This window comes from Lontra canadensis, unplaced genomic scaffold (assembly GCF_010015895.1).
Source record: "Lontra canadensis isolate GAN:19392208 unplaced genomic scaffold, GSC_riverotter_1.0 scaffold75, whole genome shotgun sequence".
In the NCBI taxonomy this organism is placed as follows: domain Eukaryota; kingdom Metazoa; phylum Chordata; class Mammalia; order Carnivora; family Mustelidae; genus Lontra; species Lontra canadensis.
In genome coordinates this window covers 2,858,222-2,878,745 of record NW_022631069.1, presented here as the reverse complement: position 1 = coordinate 2,878,745, position 20,524 = coordinate 2,858,222, and the positions used below count along the sequence as shown (strand labels likewise).

General features: G+C 38.2%; 1 protein-coding gene across 1 annotated transcript in view; it reads left to right on the top strand.

Annotated features, from left to right (window-relative positions):
* MAN1A2 (mannosidase alpha class 1A member 2) overlaps positions 1-19,581 on the top strand; it is a 182,391-nt gene extending 162,810 nt beyond the window's left edge. The window contains exon 13 of the mRNA XM_032881268.1: positions 18,758-19,581. Within this exon, the coding sequence (XP_032737159.1) occupies positions 18,758-18,890 (133 nt within the window). The 3' untranslated portion in view covers positions 18,891-19,581. The remainder of the gene's footprint in view (positions 1-18,757) is intronic.
* Positions 19,582-20,524: the final 943 nt, after the last annotated feature.

The window sequence follows — 20,524 nt, the reverse complement described above, 5'->3', positions numbered from 1 at the left end:
GGTAAAATCTGTTTCACTGTGAGTTCCATTCAGTGATCCATGTTTTGCCCTTTGGAAATATACAATCTTCCGCATAAATGTTCACTAAAAATACTTGTATTTGCCAGGCTAAACATTGTAAGTTTGTGTCCTGTTCTTTCTATGACAGCGTTCTCCTTCCTTCTCTGGAGATGAGTGCTTGGTTTTCTAGACTGAACACTGTATTTAAGATGTGGTTAAACCGGGGCGGGTTACCAGTCCCTGCTGTGGCCATTATACTCCCATTAGTGTAAGATAATACTATTTTCTATTTTCTGCTAACCCTGTCTGTGTAGTTTGAAATTTTGTGGTAGGTTTTTTGGGGGCGGGGTTGGAGGGAGGGAATGCATGAACTAAGATAATTATTTTCTGTCTTATATTTGGAATGGTTAATTTTTCTGAAATTTATTTTATTTTATTTTTATCCTTATTAACTTTATTTTGTTAGGTTTAACATACTCTAATTTATTGAAATTTTGAACTCTTGAGTTTTTCATTTAATGTTTTAGCTATTCTAGCTTTGTGTCACTCAGGGATTTAATAAATATGTCTTCTCTATATATACCCAGTTAATTATATGATACAAACATCTAACCACGTATTCTCAACCAGTACATATTTATCTGTTTCATCCCAGCTTTTCCCCTTAGTAGCTGTGTGACTTTGGACAAGTTACTGAATTTTCTGCCTCAGTTTTATCATATGTAAGAAGAGAATTAGTAATAGTGTCACCTGAAAGAGTTGTTATGGAGGTGAAGATAGCGAAGCATTTAGAATTATACCCAGCACAAAATACAGCATAGCAGGTGGAAAGTTGCTGGAGGTCAGGAGGGCTGGCAGCCAGGGAAAAAAGCTAGATGTGAAGCAAAGGAGAACAAGGACAAACTGGAACTTGCAAGGACAAAAGATCCCATATCTGTGTCTCACGGCCTCCAGCTTTGATAAGCAGCTAATTTGCAGAAGAAGTTGGCACCACACCTTTTGCCAGAGGGCTATCCATGCCTGGCTTAGGAATCGGAAAAATTGCTGAGGAGCTCCAACAGGAGCTGCAGGTGCTGCAGGTGGGGCCACCGCCCCACCCTCCAAGGTGAGCCAGGCCATCCCTGGCGCGTGCACAGTATTATCAGCACATGGCTGTGCTGCACTCCCCAGAACGCAGAGTGCGGGCCGCTCTTACTGCAGCCTGCACATCATGTGCGTGCACAAGCCGCTGTAGCCAGCCCTAACTTAGAACCACGCAGAGAAGGTGGTTCTGACAAATGTAGCTCCAGCTTAGCTGTGTTTGGCCAAGTCCGCAATCACCGCAGGAGACAAGCCCTTCCAGACAGTGGAAGAAATTAAAAGCTACTTTATATCCTATAGTACGCAATATCTGTATATAAAAGACCATTGAAAACTGTTTTAAAGCTGTACAAGAATAAATGGAACAGTAGAACAGAACAGAGTTCAGAAATAGGCCCCCTTATATGTGGGAATTTCATCTTTGAAGAAAAGCAGTGCAGATCATTGAAGGAAAGTCAGATTAGTTAATAGGTGATGTTAGGAAAACTGTTCATTAAGAAAGAGTCCTGGGAATTCAGCTGGATCCCTGGTAAATAACAAAACTGATCTTAATATAGATCATGCTTTAAATATAAAAAGTGAAATAAAATCATTAAAAAAAAATGGAAGTTTTTTTTCCCCAACTCTGGGAGTGAAGATGGCATGGCACAAAACCCAGAAACCATAGAAGAAAAGATAAAATATTTTAGCCACTTGAAGTGGAAAACATCTACAAGGGGGAAAAAAAATCAGTAAAGTAAAAAATGGCACACTGGGAAAATGTACTTGCAAAACATTTGATAGTCAATGGGTAAACTTAAAATCTGAAATTAAGGGAAAAATACTAAGTTAAAATAAGTAAAGGCATTTCACTGAAAATATAGATGGAAAATAGCATGAACAGTTGAAAAATAAATGTTTGACCCACTCAGAGAAAGGATGTAAACTTAATAATCAGATGCCATGTTTTACTGTCCACTTCAGATTTTAAAAATTTGTGCTCTGGTGTTGGCAAGGATGTAAAGATCTAGTCATTTACCCAGGAGGTGGGAGTGTGTGTTGTTTGATGTGAGTGATAGAATCTTTGGGGAAGAACCTATTGAAATACTAAGTTCACATAAATTTTGCTCCAGGAGTCCTACTTCTGTTGTAGAACTGTCCTGCAGGTGTACTCCCCCAGATGAGGAAGACTGATGAAAAAAGGTGCTCCTTGCTTCCACATCGTTGACCTTCTTTGCTTCTGTACTGAATACTTAAGTGCCGCATGTACCTTCTCGGCCACATCTCCTGTTAGACCGCTTTCCCCAGGCGTGTGATCTGTGCCCGCTTGTTAGGCCTCTTCACTTCCATGTCCTTACTCTTGCTGTCCCTTCTGTGCGCAGTGCTCATTCCTTTTTTTTTTTTTTTTTAAATCCCTAACAAAATCCTATTACTTTCTCGAGGCCTTGTTCAAAAGCCCTGTCTTTGAGGCCTATCCAACACTAAGGCAGAATTAGTTCATCCTTAGGTATACTCACAATACTTCCCTGGCTCCGATAGTCTACAGGAAACATTAACACCTTCAGGGCTTGGATTCATGTTTGGGTTGATTATACACACTCAACAAATGTTTGTTGAACCGTACAGAATTAACGGCTAATTCTTGCCATATTATAATTGGTTGTGTAAACATCTGTCTCCTCTGTATTGTGCAGCTCCTCAAAAATCAAGAATACTGTTGTTTTTAATATAGTTTATTTTTTAATTATAAAAATAATATGTGGATATGGCATGGTGAATTAAATATTAATGTGGAACATAAAAAATGGAAAAGGAAAGTTTCTCTGTATTTCCACATCCAGTTTCACTTCCCAGAGATAATTATTATTAAACTGTTCTTGTTGTATCCCTTTTAGGAGTTTTCCAGATATAACCAAACATATAAAAATTTGTATTTATAATGTATATCTTTTTAATAGCCTTTTTCCCCCCTGCCGAGGCATAGTATACTTACTGTTCTGAGACTTGTTTTCTTCTTACTCTTTATTTAGAGAAGGTTTCCATATAGACACATAAATCCAATGAGGATTGTCATTTGTTTAATCAGTAATTTATTGTTAGATATAGAAGTTGGTTCTATTCTAGTTTTTTGCTGTTAAAAACATTTAAATGAACACCCTTTTACATATAATTCTGCTGTTTGTATGAATGTAAATATTGGCTAGATTCCTAGCAGAAAGATGGCTGGGTCAAGGGGCATGTGCATTTGAGTTATGATCATTTTAGAGTGCTAACTTCACAAAATTTCTCATAGATCGCTTTGGAAGTTCAGGCAGGAAAATGTTTTAGAAAATTAGCTGATCAGAAACGTTAGAATCAAGAGAATATTCTGAGAAGTAACAAAACATTTAGATAGTACTTGATAGGTGAAGTAAGCTTTGAGCAGGCTTTTTAAAAATCAATCTTAAATTATTTTGAATTTTTAAATGATTCATAACAAATTCAGACAAGAGAATAAGTCACTTAAATTTTTTTCTATAGGTTAAGAACACAGATAAATCAAACAGGTTCTTGGGAAATTAATGGGGATACAAGTTTCAGCATTTCTCACTCTTTCAAGCTATCATTTCCTGGGATCCTTAATTCCACCTCTTTGCTCTAGGTGTGTCTGAGCTCCTTGCCCTTATTTACTAAGTAAATGGTGGTCAGAATATACAAATGATACAATGTACTATGAAGTAATTCATCTAACAGATACTAAAGTGCCTTATATGTGCCTTTGCTATTTTATGTGCTGGGGATGCATCCTTGAATATAGGAGAGAACAAACCTGACGTCAAGGAACTTAGAAGTTTTTTTGAGTGCCTGCCCATAAAAATAGGCCCTTTGTGTATATATCATCTGTACTTTCCATTATGCTCTCCCCTTGCCCTGCTCTGTTTTTTTTTCAGCACTGTTACCACCTGATACATATGTTTGTTTTTTTATCTGTCTCTCCCATTAAGTAGAATGTAAGCATATAACTGCAGGAACTTTTGCTTTTAACTACTCTCACCTCCCTAGCACCCAGCACACAGTGTATGAGGCACTCAATAAATAAGTGTTACGTAAGGAAAAAGTTGGCTGTTTGCCTCTGTATGTTGACGCTCTTAAGTAGTAGTTTGTTTTTCAGCTTTATTGCGATCTAATTGACGTAAGATGTTGTGTAAGTGTAAGGTGTTCAGGGTGATTATTTAATACATTTATGTATTGCAGTGTGATTACCACCTGCAATGTCAGCTGACATCTTCTTTGTTGTGAGAGCGTGTAGGAGCTTTCTTAGCAGCTTTCAGGTATATAATACATCATTGTTAACTGCAATCACAATGCTGTACATTAGATCCCCAGAACTTACCTTCAAACTTGATCCCCTGTGACTAACATCTATGCAGTCCCCCAGCACATGTAATCCCCATTCTGCTCTCTGTTTCTACACGAGTATGGCCTTTGAGCATTTCACATATGGATATCATATATCATATAGTCTTTGTCTTTTCTTTTCTGACTGATCTCACTCAGCATAATGCCGTCAAGGTCTACCCATGCTGGAGAAGGCAGGATTTCCTTCTTTCTCATGGCCAAGTAGTAGTCTGTGTGTGTGTGTGTGTGTGTGTGTGTGTGTGTGTATATATGCATGCATGTGTGTTTGTACACACCGTATCTTCTTTATCCGTTCATCTGTTGGTGGACACTTAGGTTGCTTCCATGTCTCGGCTATTGTGTAGCTTAATTAATGTTGCCGTAAACATGGGGATGCATGTATCTCTTAAGATCCTGCTGTCATTAACTGTGGATATATACCCAGAAGCAGGATTGCGGGATCGTGTGACAGTTCTATTTTTAAATTTTTGAGGACCCTCCATACAATTTTCCATAGTGGCTATACCAGTTCGCATTCCCTCCAACAGTGGACAGTGTTACCCTGTTCTCTGCATCTCTGCCATGGTTCTCTTTTCTCTTTGATGAAGCCATTTTAACAGGTATGAGTTGATACCATTGTGGTTTTGGTTTGCATTTCCCTGATAATTAGTGATGTTGAACATCTGCATGTGCCTGTATGTCCTTTTTTTTTTTTTAAATGTCTATTTAGTTCCTCTGCCTACTTTTTTTTTTTTAAGATTTTATTTATTTATTTGACAGAGAGAGATCACAAGTAGACAGAGAGGCAGGCAGAGACAGAGAGAGAGAGGGAAGCAGGCTCCCTGCTGAGCAGAGAGCCCGATGCGGGGCTCGATCCCAGGACCCTGAGATCATGACCCGAGCCGAAGGCAGCGGCTTAACCCACTGAGCCACCCAGGCGCCCCATCTCTGCCTACTTTTTAATTGAACTGTCTCATTTTTGTTACTGAGTTGTATGAGTTACTGAATATTTTCTATGTTAACCCCTTGTATATATGACTTGCAGATATTTCTCTGTAGGTTGTCTTCCATTTTTTATTGTTTTTATTGTTTTATTGTTTGTTCTGTTATGCAGAAGCCTTTTAGTTTGATGTAGTTCCATGTATTTATTTTTGCCTTTGTTGTGTGTGCTTTTGGTGTCATACCCAAAAATCATTGCTGAGACACATGTCAAGGAGCTCTTTGTCTTTGTTTTCTTCTAGGACTTTTGCAATTTCAGCTCTTAAGTAGTTTTTAATCATATTTTGTCACTTCTAATTGTGATTGTAATTTTTTGTAAATACAAAAAAATTGTATTTTTTTAAAGATTTTATTTATTTATTTGACAGACCAAGATCACAAGCAGTCAGAGAGGCAGGCAGGGGCAGGGGAGCAGGCTCCCTGCTGAGCAGAGAGCCCAAAGCGGGGCTCTATCCCAGAACCCTGAGATCATGACCTGAGCCAAAGACAGAGGCTTAACCCAGTGAGCCACCCAGGTGCCCCTAATTGTATTTTTTTAAAGTTTTTATTTAAGTAATCTCTACACCCATTGTGGAGCTCAAACTCATGACCCCGAGATCAGGAGTCACATGCTTTTCCAACAGAATCAGCCAGGTGCCCTTCTAACTGTATTTTTTAAAACATTCCCTGCTTATCTTACATAAAATTTCAGATTGCTCCCTTTCCCCCCTTCTCATTTCCCCTTTAACTTTTCTCCATAGCACCCAACTTCTAACATACTATATAATTTCCACAGGCGTTCCCTAACTTACATAAATTTCATGAGGGCAGTGTGTTTTGTATATTTTGGTTATTGTTGTATCTCCAGTATCTATGGAGGGAACACATATACTTGTTTCAGAATTAGGTATTTGTTGAAAAAAGGATTGAATTATTTGATTCCAAGAGAGACAGCTGAAAAAATTGTTTTATAAGATCTTGCAAAAATGGGAGCAGGAGGGCGAAGAGAATAATAGACCTATTTTGGGGGGTTGAGGCTACGGGCTTGAACTCAAAATTAAGTTTGTGCTAGAAGATTGCTATCAGTGAATAGGTGAGGAAATTGATGAAGCAAGAAGAAAACGCCCAAGGCAAGCTGTGAAGACGGGGGGCGGGGGGGGGGAGTCAGGACAGTGATTTGTTTTCAGTAGAATCAGAGGTTCAAATGCCCACATGAAGGAGAAAAGCAGAAATAGTGCCAACTAGCTGGTGTTGGAAGATAGATAAAGTTGGTAAACCGAGGGCAGTGGTTCTTAAGCTTGAGCTTCTATCAGAATCACCCGGAAAGGTTGGAAAAGCACAAGATGGCTGGGCTCCATCACCCGAGATTCTGATTAGTACATCTTGGGTGGGGTCTAAGAGTCTGCATTTGTAAAAAGTTATGCTGCTGGTCTTTGAGGAACTGCTGACCCCTGTGAGTCAGTGCACCATTTATGGCAGAACCTAGGGGTCAAGGAATCACCTATGCTGACAAGGGATAGCCAGTACCCCATGCGGTCAGGTGGGCAGATCATTGCTGTTAGCTGTGTTATGTTGTCCAGTCTCCTGAACTGCTGGTCCACTGGAGGACCAAAACCATGGTCCGCATGGTTTTTAATTCCTCTTAGGACTCACCACAGTGTTACAGTGCAATCCAAATATTAAATGGTAGGTACACCCACATACACAGAGTGAATTTCACTGGCACTCTTTAATAGAAGCATTTTTTTTTAGTTTCAAGCCTATTACTTTGAAATATCCTTGCCTTTTTTTTTTTTTTTTTTTTTTTTGCTGCAGTAGAGGGAGCTACAATCCAGATTGTATTCATATAGCAATAACACATAATGGGGTTCATTTCCTTTTCCATCCTTTCCTTTTAGTCTTTTTTTTTTTTTAATCCACTTTAAGGAAGTACTTTAAATGTGCAGTTTATTGTCTTTGGGCAGATATATATGCCTGGGTAACTAACATCCCAGTTACTCTGGAACACTTCAGTTCCTAGTCTTGCAGTGAGTGATTTCTGCCCCACCTCCAAATACGTAGCTGCTTTTGGTCACTGTAGGTTGCCTGCCTAGAATCTCATGTAATTGCAATCATGCAGTATGTACTTACTTTTGTGCCTAATGTTTTTTAGATTAGTCAGTGTTATTGCATATATCAGTAGATCACTTTTTTCTGTTGGTAAGTAGTATCCTGTTGTAAGGGTATACCGTGTTTTGTGTATCTGTTATTCTCTTTTTGATGGCATGTGCCCTATGCTTTTGAAAGGAATTGGGGGGAAAAAAGGAATTATGTTTGTTTACCATTTGACTACCTGTAAGTATTTTGCTCTTAATTTTTTCTTTCCAGGAAGTTTTTAATTCTCCCCTTAAAAGTAATGGTACCTCATTGGCTATTATCAAATAGTTACTGCCAAATAATTTGCTATTATTAAATAAAATTCTAAATGTTTCTGATCTTCTTCTTAAAGTAGAGATGGCATAGATGAAACCATAGGAGCCAAAATTTGTAGCAACAGTCTTCCTCTCAAAACTTAAGTAAATATTGTTGCCTAAAGTTGTTATAAAAGTTCTGGTGAGACTTCCAGTTTTCTCTTTGCAAACAATTTTATTGATCAAGTTTTTCTTGATACTTAGCTAGGTTTGCTAATTAGCTGTTCTTTCTAGATGGAATATTTTAGTATGATAAAGAAAACTATTAATATAGAAAAAGGTAATAGTAATACAAGAAAAGTAAATAGGAAAGGGTAATAGACCTGTAATCAAGAACTATACCAAAATGCTAATTGTAGCGTCTAGGAGGTAAGCATGTATGGGTTTCACCATAAAATTCTTTTGAAGTTTCTGAGGTGTGAAGGTTTTATAGTAAAATACTAGGGCAGGGGAAGAGGGAAAGCTAGTAAATTGTTGCCCAGGACAGATATTGTTACTGATGTTGCTTTCCTGCCCTCCAGTAGTTCTGGTTCTCCTTTTTATAGCCCCTGTTATCTGCCCCTGCCTGTCAAGTTATTCTCAGCATAAGCAAATGAAAGCACAGTTAGCCAGCTATCAGACTATTAAAGCTAATCCCCTAGTAAAGAAGGTTTTGAAGTAGGTTCAAAGACAGTTCTGATAATAGTTTTGTCAGTAAAGCATCAAGAGTAGCATGACTTCTAAATTTGTAATCAAAAGTGTCCAAGTAATATATTTAGGAGAGAGGGAGGAATCAATGAGATTTTTGGAGTGAGGATTCTTAGCCAAGGAAAAAACCGTTCGGGAGGAAAGATTGGAAAAACCAAGCCACTATTCCCTTCCATTTATCTTTCATCTTTTATCTTGTCTGTAACTAGATCCTAAAGTTAACCTCCTACCATGAGAAAATGACTATTTTTCCAGCTGGAAAAGTAGCATTAAATCTCCTGTTCTGTGCTGTTCTCTGCACCCTTACCCCTGACAGCTGATTTGCAAACTAAGTCAAATCCATAAGTATTTATTAAGTAACTGCTCTCTTTTCAGAATTGTGCTATTTGGAAATTAAAGTGTATGAAACATAACGCTGTATGAGGAGCTTGTAGTCTAGTTAAGAAATCTCTTATTTCTGGCCCTGGGCAAATTCAGTAAAAGTACAAACTGTATAGTCAAGTGCTAAATAGAATATAAATGTTTTAGAGATTCAAAGAAGGGAACTTTGGCGTGGGCTGGAGTAGTCATGAAAAAAGTTTGAGATAATGCTACATGTTAATAGGTGAGGTAAAGCAGAAAGTCAGTTCATGAAAAGGGATCCAGCTTGAGAAAACAAATGCTATTGTTCTTCAAAAAGACAGTAAAGAAACTGGGCTTACTAAAGAATATTCATTAGAAGTAATGGGAGATAGGCTTCTAGAATCAACATCAGGGAAGCAACAGTATGGATGAACGTTGAGAACATTATGTTCAGTGAAATGAGCCAGTCACAAAAAGACTGTTATGATTCCACTCGTGTAAAGTACCTCTAACCAAACTGATAGGAACAGAAAGTAGAAGGTGGTTTATCAGGCACTGGGGGAAGGGAAAAGGGGAATTGTTGCTTGAAAGGGTGTAGAATTTCAGTTTTGCAAGATTAAAGAGTTCAGGAATCTGTTTCACAATTGTGTGAACATACATAGCTCTACCGAACTTAAAAATAAGATGGTAAATTTCTTTGTTTCTGTTTTAAACTATAGTTGACACACAGTGTTAGTGTTAGTTTCAGGTGTAGAGAGCATACTGATACAATAACTCGGTCTGTGTTACGCTCACCACAAGTATAGCCACCATCTGTCACCGTCTGTCACCACAGTGCTATTACAGTATCATTGGCCGTGTTTCCTCTTCTATACCTTTTATCCATGTGACTTACTCATTTCATAACTGGAAGCCTATGTCTCCCTCTCCCCTTCACCCATTTTGCCCATCCCCCACCCCTGGCAACCATGTTTGTTCTCTGTATTTATGGGTCTGATTCTGCTTTTTGTTTATTTATTTATTTTTTAGACTCCATATATGAGTGAAATCATATGGTACTTGTGTTTCTCTGATTTATTTCACTTAGCATAATAACCTGTAGGTCCATCTGTGTTGTCACAAATGGCAAGATTAAGGGGATAAATTTTATATTATGTGTTTTTTTTTTTAACCACAATGAAAAATCGGAGAAGCAATGGCATTCCTCAAAAGGGAATCATAAGATAAAATGCAAAGCATCAACACTTTAACTCCCATCCCACCCCCCCCTCCAACCCCTATAACTTATACCTGGGGTGAAAGGAAACTAAAGAAAAATAAATGGAACTAAAGGAAACTAAAGGAATACAAGTATGGCTGAGAGAAAACTAGAGTCCCAAAGGAAGAAAAGTAACTTGTTATTTTAAATGATTGCCAGGATGCTAAGAAATTTTATATCAAGATATTACTATACATGTAATTTTGTAATTAATACTCTTTCAGGAATGATGCAGAGAAAAAACAGAATAGGTAGCTAATTTTAAAGAAGGGAAAAGTTGGATTGAGAAAAATAAAAGTAGATGGATTTAATGTCCATTTTCACAAAGTTCTAGAAAGTCATAAGACTTTGATATGAAGATAGGAAGACTTTGGAGAAAAATTAGTGATCAAGAAGAGCCAGAAAGGCTTCCTCAGAACAAGTTCTTTCTGGACTAACTCTAATGTTCTTTTTGGATTGGTTTAATAATAGAGGATTAAGTGATTCCATGAAAATACATGGTGTTTAGCAAATTGTTTGACAAAGTATCTCAAAATGGAAGAACCAACTCTTCCTCCAAGATGAAGTAACAAGGCCCAGAATTTACCCTTCTACCCAAAGCAACAGATGAAATATATAGGAAACAATGGTTTTCAAAACACTGGAGAGGAGGCAGTGAAGGAATGTGGTCTCTGAGAGATGGGAAACAAACCAGCAGCCCTGGCTTTGCCGCAGCTTGCTGCCTTGGTAGAGGTTCCCCACAGCACAGGGAAGGGGACATGAGGCTGAGTGCAGCAGGTTCCCTGAGGAGATCGGAGTTGTGAGTCCAAGGAAATGAAAATAGCTGGTGTTTATAGGAGAGTAGCAGAGAACAGCGAGCTACACAGAGAGAGAACCCCAGAGAATCCCTCTGGGAGTAGTTAGCAGAGGGAAGAAACTATACCCGAGTGGGGGAAAGAATCCTCTATGAGGAATTAAAGGGAACAGTTTATGGTGACCACACAGGGTCAGAAACAGTGCCTGTTCCCAGGAGCCTGACTAGAAAATCTTATAATTCACAGGGCATGGAGTAGAGTACTCAGGATGGTCCTTCCTCAGTGGTGAGGAATAATCTCTTGCTTTGGATCTGCATAGTCACAAAAGCAAGACTTGAGGTATCAAATTGTTTCCAAGTAACTTAACTATATACCTGAACAAAACTCAGGATTTATAGGAATACAAAATTATCTAGCAACCACAGGTAAAACTCAGTGTCTGGCATCGAGCCAAGGATGCCATGTATGGTATACCAGGCAGGAAGGGATGACCAGTAATGAAAATAATCAACTGAAACTGACTCAGAGCTCAGTTATAACTGTTAGAATTAGCAGGGGACATTAAAACAGTTATTACAATTAATCCCATATATTAAAGAAATTAAAGAGAGACATGGGAGATAATAAAATCCAAATCAAACTTCCAGAAATGGGAACTGCAAAGTCTGAATTGAAAAATACACCTTAAGAGGATTAATAGCAGATTAGAACTTGCAAAAGAAAAGATTTGTGAACTTGAAGACATTGCAGCTAAAATCAAAATGAAAACAAGAGCCAAAAAAGAATCTTATAAAAATGCAAAGAGTATCGGTGAGCTGTGCGACAACTGTAGGTTGCTTAAAATATGTGAAGTCTGAAGTGGAGAGGACAGAAGAAAGGATTAAAAATATATTTATATGGGCCAAAATCTTTCCAAACTTCTACCCACTCGAAGGAACTGAACAAAGTCAAAGGACAAGAAACATGAAGAATATGTCACCAAGGGCACATCATAATCACATTGCTTAAAACTGGTGGTAATGAAAAAAAGTCTGAAAAGCCATCAGAGGAGAAAAACGAGTTAGGTAGAAAGCAACACATGCAAGAATGATGGCAGGGTTCTCATTGGAAACAAGACTAATATCCCTTGTGAACAAATATGCATAAAGCAGCTAAACAAGATTTTAGCAAATTAAATCTAACAACCTATTCAATAGATAACACATCATGACCAAGTAGATTTACTCTGGGCATGGAGGTTTGACATTTGAAAATCAGTGAACTGAAAAAGAAAAACCATATGATCATTTCAGTAGACACAGAAAAATTATTGGACAAAATCGAACATCCCTTCCTGATAAGACTCTTAGCAAACCAGGAATGGAAAGGAATTCTCTCAACTTGGTAAAGAGCATAAATGAAAAATCTACACCTAACCTCATACTGAAAAACTGAATGTGTTCCTCCTAAGATCAGGAATAAGACAAGGATTTCTGTCTGTTATCTTCACTTCAGTTTAGCCTTGAACTGGAGGTTCTGGCTAGTATAGTCAGACAAGAAAAAGAAATAAAAGACATCCAGACTAGAAGAAGTAAAATTATCTTTTTTTCATAAAAGTTGTGGTCATCAAAGTAGGAAATCCTGTGGAGTTACTGAAAAGTTACTAGAATTATTGAGCATTTAGCACAGTTGCAGATGCAAGATTAGTATATCAAAATTAATTATGTATGTATTAAGCATGAACTGAAATTGAAGCTGAAAAACACAGTACCATGACATTATGAAATACTTAGGGATAAATCTTGACAAAACACATGAAAGACCTGTACACTAGAAACTAAAAATCATTGCTGAAAGAAATTAAAGACCTAATTAAATGGAGAGATTCACTTTGTTGATGGTTCTGAAAACTAAGTATTGTTCATTCTTTTCAGATTGATCTATTGATTGAAATCTTAAGAGACTTTTTTACAGAAATTAGAAAGCTGTTTCTGAATTTCATGTGGAAATGTGAAGAACCTAGAAAAACCAAAACAAGTTTGAAAAAGAATAAAGTTCAAAGCGTAACACTGCCTGATTTCAAGACTTACTATAAAGCTGTGATCATTACATTGTGATGTTGGTGTAATGCTAGGCAAATAAATTGATGGAATAGAATAGAGAGTCCAGAGAGGAAAAACCTGGTATATATTTGGACACCTGATTTTTGACAAAGGTACAGAGGCATTGCAATGAAAAAAGATATTCTTTTCAACAAAAGGTGATAGAATAATTGGATTTCTATATGCATATACAAAAAAATCAATTCAAAATGTATCATAGACCTAAGTTTAAAACCTAAAAGTACAGGGGCACCTGGTTGGCTCACTCATTAAGCATCTGCCTTCGGCTCAGGTCATGATCCCAGGGTGCTGGGATAGAGCTCTACATCAAGCTCCCTACTCAGTAAGGAGCCTGCTTCTGCCTCTCCCACTCCCCCTGCTTGTGTTCCCTCTCTCGTTGTGTCTCTGTCAAGTAAATAAATAAAATCTTATTAAAAAAAAAAAAAAAAACCAAAAAACCTGAAAAGTACAGCTTGTAGTAGAGAACAGAGAAGAGCATCTTTGGGACCTTGGGCTAAGCAAAGATTTTTTAGATATACACCAAAGCATGATACATAAAAGAACGAGTTGATCAGTTGGTCTAAAATTTTAAAAAATCTCTCTGAAAGACATTTGAAGAAGAATGAAAGAAAATGAAGAGATGAAAAGATAAGGCACAGACTGGGATAAAATTTTTGCAAACTATATAATTCTGGGTGATATGACAAATTCTAAAATCTCAACAGTAAGACGATATGCAACCCAATTTAAAACCTGGCAAAAGAATTAAACAGATACTTCATAAAAGAATATATAAGGATGGCAGGTAAGCTCATGAAAAAAATGCTAGACATGATTAGAATAAATTGCAACTACAATGAAATACTACTTACTACACATGTATTAGACTATCAGAATAGACCTACACCTGCAGAGAGATCTCCCTTTACTTTTTTGCTTTGGACTTGAGTGGAGATGTAAGGTATGGAGCATCTTCTAATTCTGAGAAGAAAGTCAAGAAAATCTTGAAGATCCTGAGGACGGGAGCAAAAATTGGAAACCAGATCTTCTGCCAACCCAAAAAATCCTCTCCATGAATATAGCAGAGAAAGAAAACATTTTAGAAAACATTTTTATCATTGGATAAGCATGAAACCAGGCTGTAATTTGCATCACAGGCAGATTGCAAAGACAGAAAGAAATTTCACCTTCCCATATAACCAGGCAGATACAATCCCTTATTTACGTGTTCTGAAGATAAATTGTAACTTGTCCATATGTAAGAATAGTTCCTGCACGGCACCATTTGCTATACATAGTTCATTCTAAATTCACGTTGGGGTGATTGGGGTGACCATCTGTGCTAATCAATTGTCTTTATTCAAAGGACAACTGACACTTCTGTCTCTGATAAGGGTTAGTTAGGAGCTTTAGAGAGAAAGCCACCTGAGCTAGAGTCCCACAGTGATAGGGACACTGGGGTTCATCTTCCTTGATGATTACACTGCAAAAGCAGGCCACTAGGAGAAACTAAATTGTACAGCCTGCAAGAAGTTTATTCAACTTTTAAAAAGATTTATGTACATTTCAGAGGGACCGTTTTCTCAAAGCAGCCAGCTAAGAAGAGGGAAGGAAGGATAAGGTGTTTTGGCACCAGGAAAAATTTAGTATTTTATTAAACTTTATAAAACCCAGAGCTCTGATAGTGTTTTACTGTTAAATAAACCAGATTTTGTTATCATCTACCTCTGGGCTTTTGTTGTAGAAGCTAACACCCACTGTTCAGGTAGTTTAGGTATCTTGTATCCTGCAGGCAAAATCTTCCTAACTTATTCAGCCCCTAAGGGCAGAGGAAAATGAATCCCTCCCAGCTCCCTTATATCGCAAGACAAAGCCTAAACCATTGCAGTAATCAGAAGTATCTGCTTTCTTAATTTATCTTTAAAAAAAAAATGCATGTATATTTTGCATTTCGATTTGTAATATACCCACATTAGTTTTAAGATTTCTTCTTTCCCCACCTCTTCCCCTAAACAAAACAAAACAAAAAACACTTTAAGATTTGAGAGGAGATGTGGGGAAAAGCAGAGAGGGGCAGGTCCTTTTGGCGAGATTAAAATTGTGTGTTTTAATGCAGCTTTTTTTTTTAAAGATTTATTTATTTGGCGGGGAGAGGGAAGAGGGAGAGAATCTTCAAGCAGACTCCTCACTGAGTGGGGAGCCCGGGGAGCCCAGTGCAGGCTCCATCATACAAGCCATGAGGTCATGACCTGAGCCAAAACCCAGAGCCGGAAGCGTAACCACCGCAGCCAACCACGTGTCCCAGTGTGTCATCTTTTAGAACTTAATTTCCACTGAGTACGTTTCAATTTAATTTGATTTCTAACCAGTCTGTTCCAAAGACATTGTTTAAACATTAGAAGTATAAATGAAATGGAAGTTTTAAGTTATTTTTCAAACAATCTAAGAGTTGTTTTTTTTTTTAAATGAGTTACATATACATGTAAATGCAAACCTTTTTAGAGTTGTAACATCTTTCTGTGATACACGGGACATTGCCATTGGTAGTTGTGAAGAAGAATAAATGAGTCACCAAGGCTTGTTTGATAAGTCAGCATAGAGGCCCAAGTAAGTAAGTACATGTTAACTTGGCAGTTGGTTCTTTCAGCCTTACCATTTCTGTGTTGACACTTAAATTTTTCTCCTCAGATTTGGTTGACTTCTCTTGCTGAAAACTTCCTGTTCATTTACTACCAACACTTGTGTTGAGATGACTCCTGGCATCACCACCTTGAAATACCTTGTCTTTAGATGAGAGAAAGCTAAGAGAGACATATATGAACAACATTTTTAAATAGCTCTAAAAAGTAAGCTACACATCTGTTCAGACTGAGGTCCTTAATAGCATCTTTTTATATGCCTATAGGCTTTTGTCAGCACCACTTGTCATCTATTAAAACCTTAGTTTTAAGAAAATTCATACTAAAGGGAAAATGAGTAGTGCAGTAGCTAATTTAGACTCTAGACTTCTCAACTTTCACAGCACAGATCACACTTCTCCAGTTCTACTTTTAAAATCCAGGTTAAAAGTCTTAAATCACTAATAGTATACCTCTACATCTTTTTCTGAATGTGTAATCCAAAATTAAAAACCGTTATTTAGCTATATTACTTTAATTTCAAACATTGATTTTGTTATAAATTTGTGAGAATATGTATGTGGTATGTGTTTATGTGAGTGTGTGTGTATCTGTGGGAGTCTGTGAGAGTGTGTATGAGTGTGTGTTGTGGTATGTATGTGTCTACGGGAGTGTGTGTGAGTGTGTGGTCTTGTGTGTGTCTGTGGGTATGTGTATGTGAGGGTGTGGTGTGTGTGTGTCTGGGAATGTGTATGTGAGGGTGTGGTGTGTGTGTGTCTGGGAATGTGTGGTCTGTGTGTGTGTGTGTGTGTGTGTGAGAGAGAGAGAGTGTGTGTGTGGTCTTTGTGTGTCTGGGAGTGTGTGTGTATGTGTTTGTGAGAGTGTGTGGTCTTTGTGTCTATGGGAGTGTGTGGGGGGGTTCTGTGTGTTTCTATGGGAGTGTGTGTGAGAGAGAGAGAGAGTGTATGCATAGTGTGTGTGTGTCTGGGAATTTATGGTATGTATGTGTCCCCATATGTCTAACCCCTGCTCTCTAGTCCTGCTCCAGGCCCCTTGGACCTAGCAGCAGTGCTTAAGGTCTAGAGGTATCCTGGAGGTCGGGTTGGACGTTGTGTTAGTTCCTCGGGCTGCCTTAAGAAATTACCACAAACTTGATGGCTAACAGAAATTTAGTCTCTCCTGATTCTGGAGACCTGAAGTCTGAAGATCATTCCCTCTTGTGGCAGCATAGCTTTAATCCTTTTCTCTGGCTGCTTATGACCTTTCTCCCTGTGTGCCTTTGGGTCCAAATCTCCCTCTCCTTTCTCCTGCAAATTTCAAGTTACTGGATTTAGGGTAGGCCCTAAATCCAGGATGATTTCATCTCAAGATCCATAATTGATGACATCCTCAAACACCCTGTCTCTAAATAAGGTCACATTCTGAGGCTCCAGATGGACGTGAATGGGGGAGGCGGGCACACTGTTCAACCCACTACAGTAGTATTCAATTAGGTTCCTTTTATTATTATTTTAGGGAGAGAGAGCTGTGGGGAGGAGCAGAGGGAGAGGGACAAGCAGACTGTGGTGAGCACAGAGCCCAGCGTGGGGCCCAATCCCTTGACCCGGACGAGATCACGACCCAAGGCAAAACAGAGTCTTGAGTATCAACCGACTGAGCCACCCAGGCACCCTTAATTAGGATCTTTTTTAAAATGATGGTTTAAAACTAATATTCCTTAAAGAACTCAAAATAATGTCCCTTTTTGTTATCTAAAGCCTGCACATTCATTATTAATTTTTATGTTTGTGTTTATATCCGGTACTTCCATAGCATCCCCCATGGAAAGGAATCATTTTGTGGGAGACTTGAATTTTCTCTCTTCTCTTTCAAGAAGTGATGAAATTAGAGCAAGCCTGACCCATCAGCCCATATTTAACCAAGAAACATGGGATTGCACAGAACATAGCGCTTCCGGATATATTTGTGCCCAGAACTCCAAGAGCTCGTGCTTCCGGCCTCCCTACAGTAGACCCAGCAGTCTCTTGCTACCTCCAGCCAAGTCTGTTTTTTTCAGTTCCAGCTTCTCTGCCCATGACATGGTGAATGAATTCGAGTCAAGCAGGTCTCAAGATCTAGGGTCAGGGAGGTTAGAAGCCCTGTTACTCTCCATTCCAGCTTTACCAGTTACAACGTTGCCTCAATGCTGTCTGTTTTCACTCGGTCATCTAGGAACTGTAATGGTAATCAGAAAAGATATAAATGTGCTATTTTTAAGATAAAGGAATTTCAGCAAAATCATTGTAAAGGAGTTCTTTTTCAAATCCTAATGAGGAGTTAGAACCCAGATTTCCTGACTCTCTGGAGTTGTTTTTTTTATGCTCACCTTAAAGACCCCTTTAATAGAATTTAGATTGGAATATGCCCAGCATTATAGGTAACAATTATTGTTTGTGTCAGCTCTATCACCGTGGCTTGCAGTGCCCATAGGGAGGTTGGGAATCCTTGCCTTCAAATACACAGTGCTATTACCTATGGAGAGCAAGCACAAAATTCTTATAATCCATAGTGTTTCTGAAACCTTCATTAAACAGTTTGCATTACCTACTGGAAAAACTACAAAAACTCCTACTACTAAAGTACCAGTATATAAAAATCTCTGCTAGGTCCAGATAATATGCTAGTTATTTCCTTCAGTGTCTGTTAATAAATGTGAATTAATCACCTTCTACTTGTACTATGAGCTCTGTAAGCTGCCAAAGTAGATGATTGATCTTATGTGTGACTTTTAAAAGAATGTCTGTGAAAAATCACAAAGTGGTTTGTTCGTTCACGAGGGAGCCGACTTACAGCTTTGCTGTCTGATGTGCTTCCAACAGGTGTGTGGACTTTGTAAACTGTCTCACATCGGCAGTCCATGGGTGCATCTTACTGGATTTTCTTATGCACCTCACTATTCTAGAACATGTTGTTACTATGTTTTAGATCGTGTGAGTGAGTGAGTTTCATCCTGTGATGTGTTTTTCTTCAGAGCTCTTCAGAATAGGCTTTTGGTTTCCTCTGCTGCTGTAACTAGCTCACTTGATCTTGTTGAACTCTAATTGAAACTCATTTCTCTCCCTTTTATTTTCAGATACTTGTATCTGCTGTTCTCCAATGATGACCTTTTACCTTTAGACCACTGGGTATTCAATACAGAGGCTCATCCTCTGCCTGTGTTACATTTAGCCAACACCACACTTTCAGGAAATCCTGCTGTTCGATGAAAGCAGCTCCAGAAAGACCATTCTCACCTGTGTTTTGTTTACATGGACCACTACAGAAATTAGTCTGGAGAGGGGGCTTTGGGAAACCTGGACCTCGTAAGTCACCATGGCAGGGTGAAACATGACTGTGCCCCACAGGACTTTTCAACTTGTAGATATCTCAACTTTGAAATGATTCCATTTTATACCTGACCAAAACATATTCTGGTATGTGTAAGACAAAGACCTGGTCTGCTTGGATTCGTAAAGAGATGGTCACAAGGGAAATTTTGCCTGTTACTACTATATTGTTTTAGAGTCCTGGAGTCTGGAGTCTGGACTGCCTAAGAATAAGCCAAGAATGTGGAGCACCTTGTGGGAGTGAGAAATGGCCTTGGGAACCAATTCTAAATGTGTTCCTTCCAAAGCGGAGCAGCTTTCAAATCAAATCTTTACTTACCGGTTCTCCCCCTTTTCTCCATTTTTAATAATGGAAGGAACTAGAACAGACTAAGAACGGTGGAACTGCATCGAGAGCAATGAAGACTGGAAAAAGAAACCCGAGTATCTGTCCCTGTTTCAGTTTTCAAGTTCCCCATTGGACGACCAGACTGGCAACCATTTCAGATCCCAGTGTATCCCATTGAAATTTCTTGGTTAAATTTAATTTTCTCTGGGGGCACGATCTCACAAAGAATACTCTTCAAGTCTTTGTCTCCATATGGAATCATTGAAACTGGTATTTATCATAACCACTACTTATGAGCCTGGGTTTGGGATTTTGTGCATGTTGATCAGTCTAGTGTTGGTAGCATGACCAAAAGTGGGGGAATCGCTACAGTTTGTCGCCTTGAAACCTGTTCTAAGAGAAAGCCTTGGTTTTGTTGGGAGGAGACTTTTTTTTTTTTTTTCCAAACCAGCAAATCTACCAAGTGAACTTTATCCACTTTAACGTTGTTATAAATTTAGTAAAATCCCTCAACTTAACGACTTTACGTGGCTTGGCAAAATTCACCATACTATTATGCAGCTCTGAATTTACCCAAATTTCTTTTACAACCTATTAAATCAAAAAACAAAATACAATGAAACTTGCTTAAACGCTCTATCTGGAACGGTAACAGGGGATCCTTTATTATCAGATGAGTGAGCTTTTCACAAATACTTTATGTAAAAAATAAAATTCAGCTTTTATTTTCTGCAAGGGTATTTATAGAAATCCAAAGAAGAGCTTCAAAGTAATTTTTAATAGAAAAAAAATGTGGTATAATCATATTAACTAAATTCGGGATATACCTAAGGGAGTTTCTCTTACCATCAATAGATTTTGCAGTGATACTTATTTTTAAAGAAATTACTATTTCTTTATTTTGGGGGGGGAAGAACTTAAGTTTTTTCCAGAACTGTATTGTAAGATAAGTATGCTTATAAATTTTCTGTCCCTTGAGTTTATGTCACGGTGCAAGACACTTTTTCTTCTTTACATTTAATACAAACAGCTTCCATTGACAATAAAAGTTGGGAGCAGTGTAACTAGTCTGATATTTACTCTGAATTTGGAGATTTCATGAAACAGTGTTTAGGGAAGAAGCCCACCTTGGAATTCTGAAGACATATTTTCTTATTTTGATAGCTTTTCTGTGTAACCTTTTAGC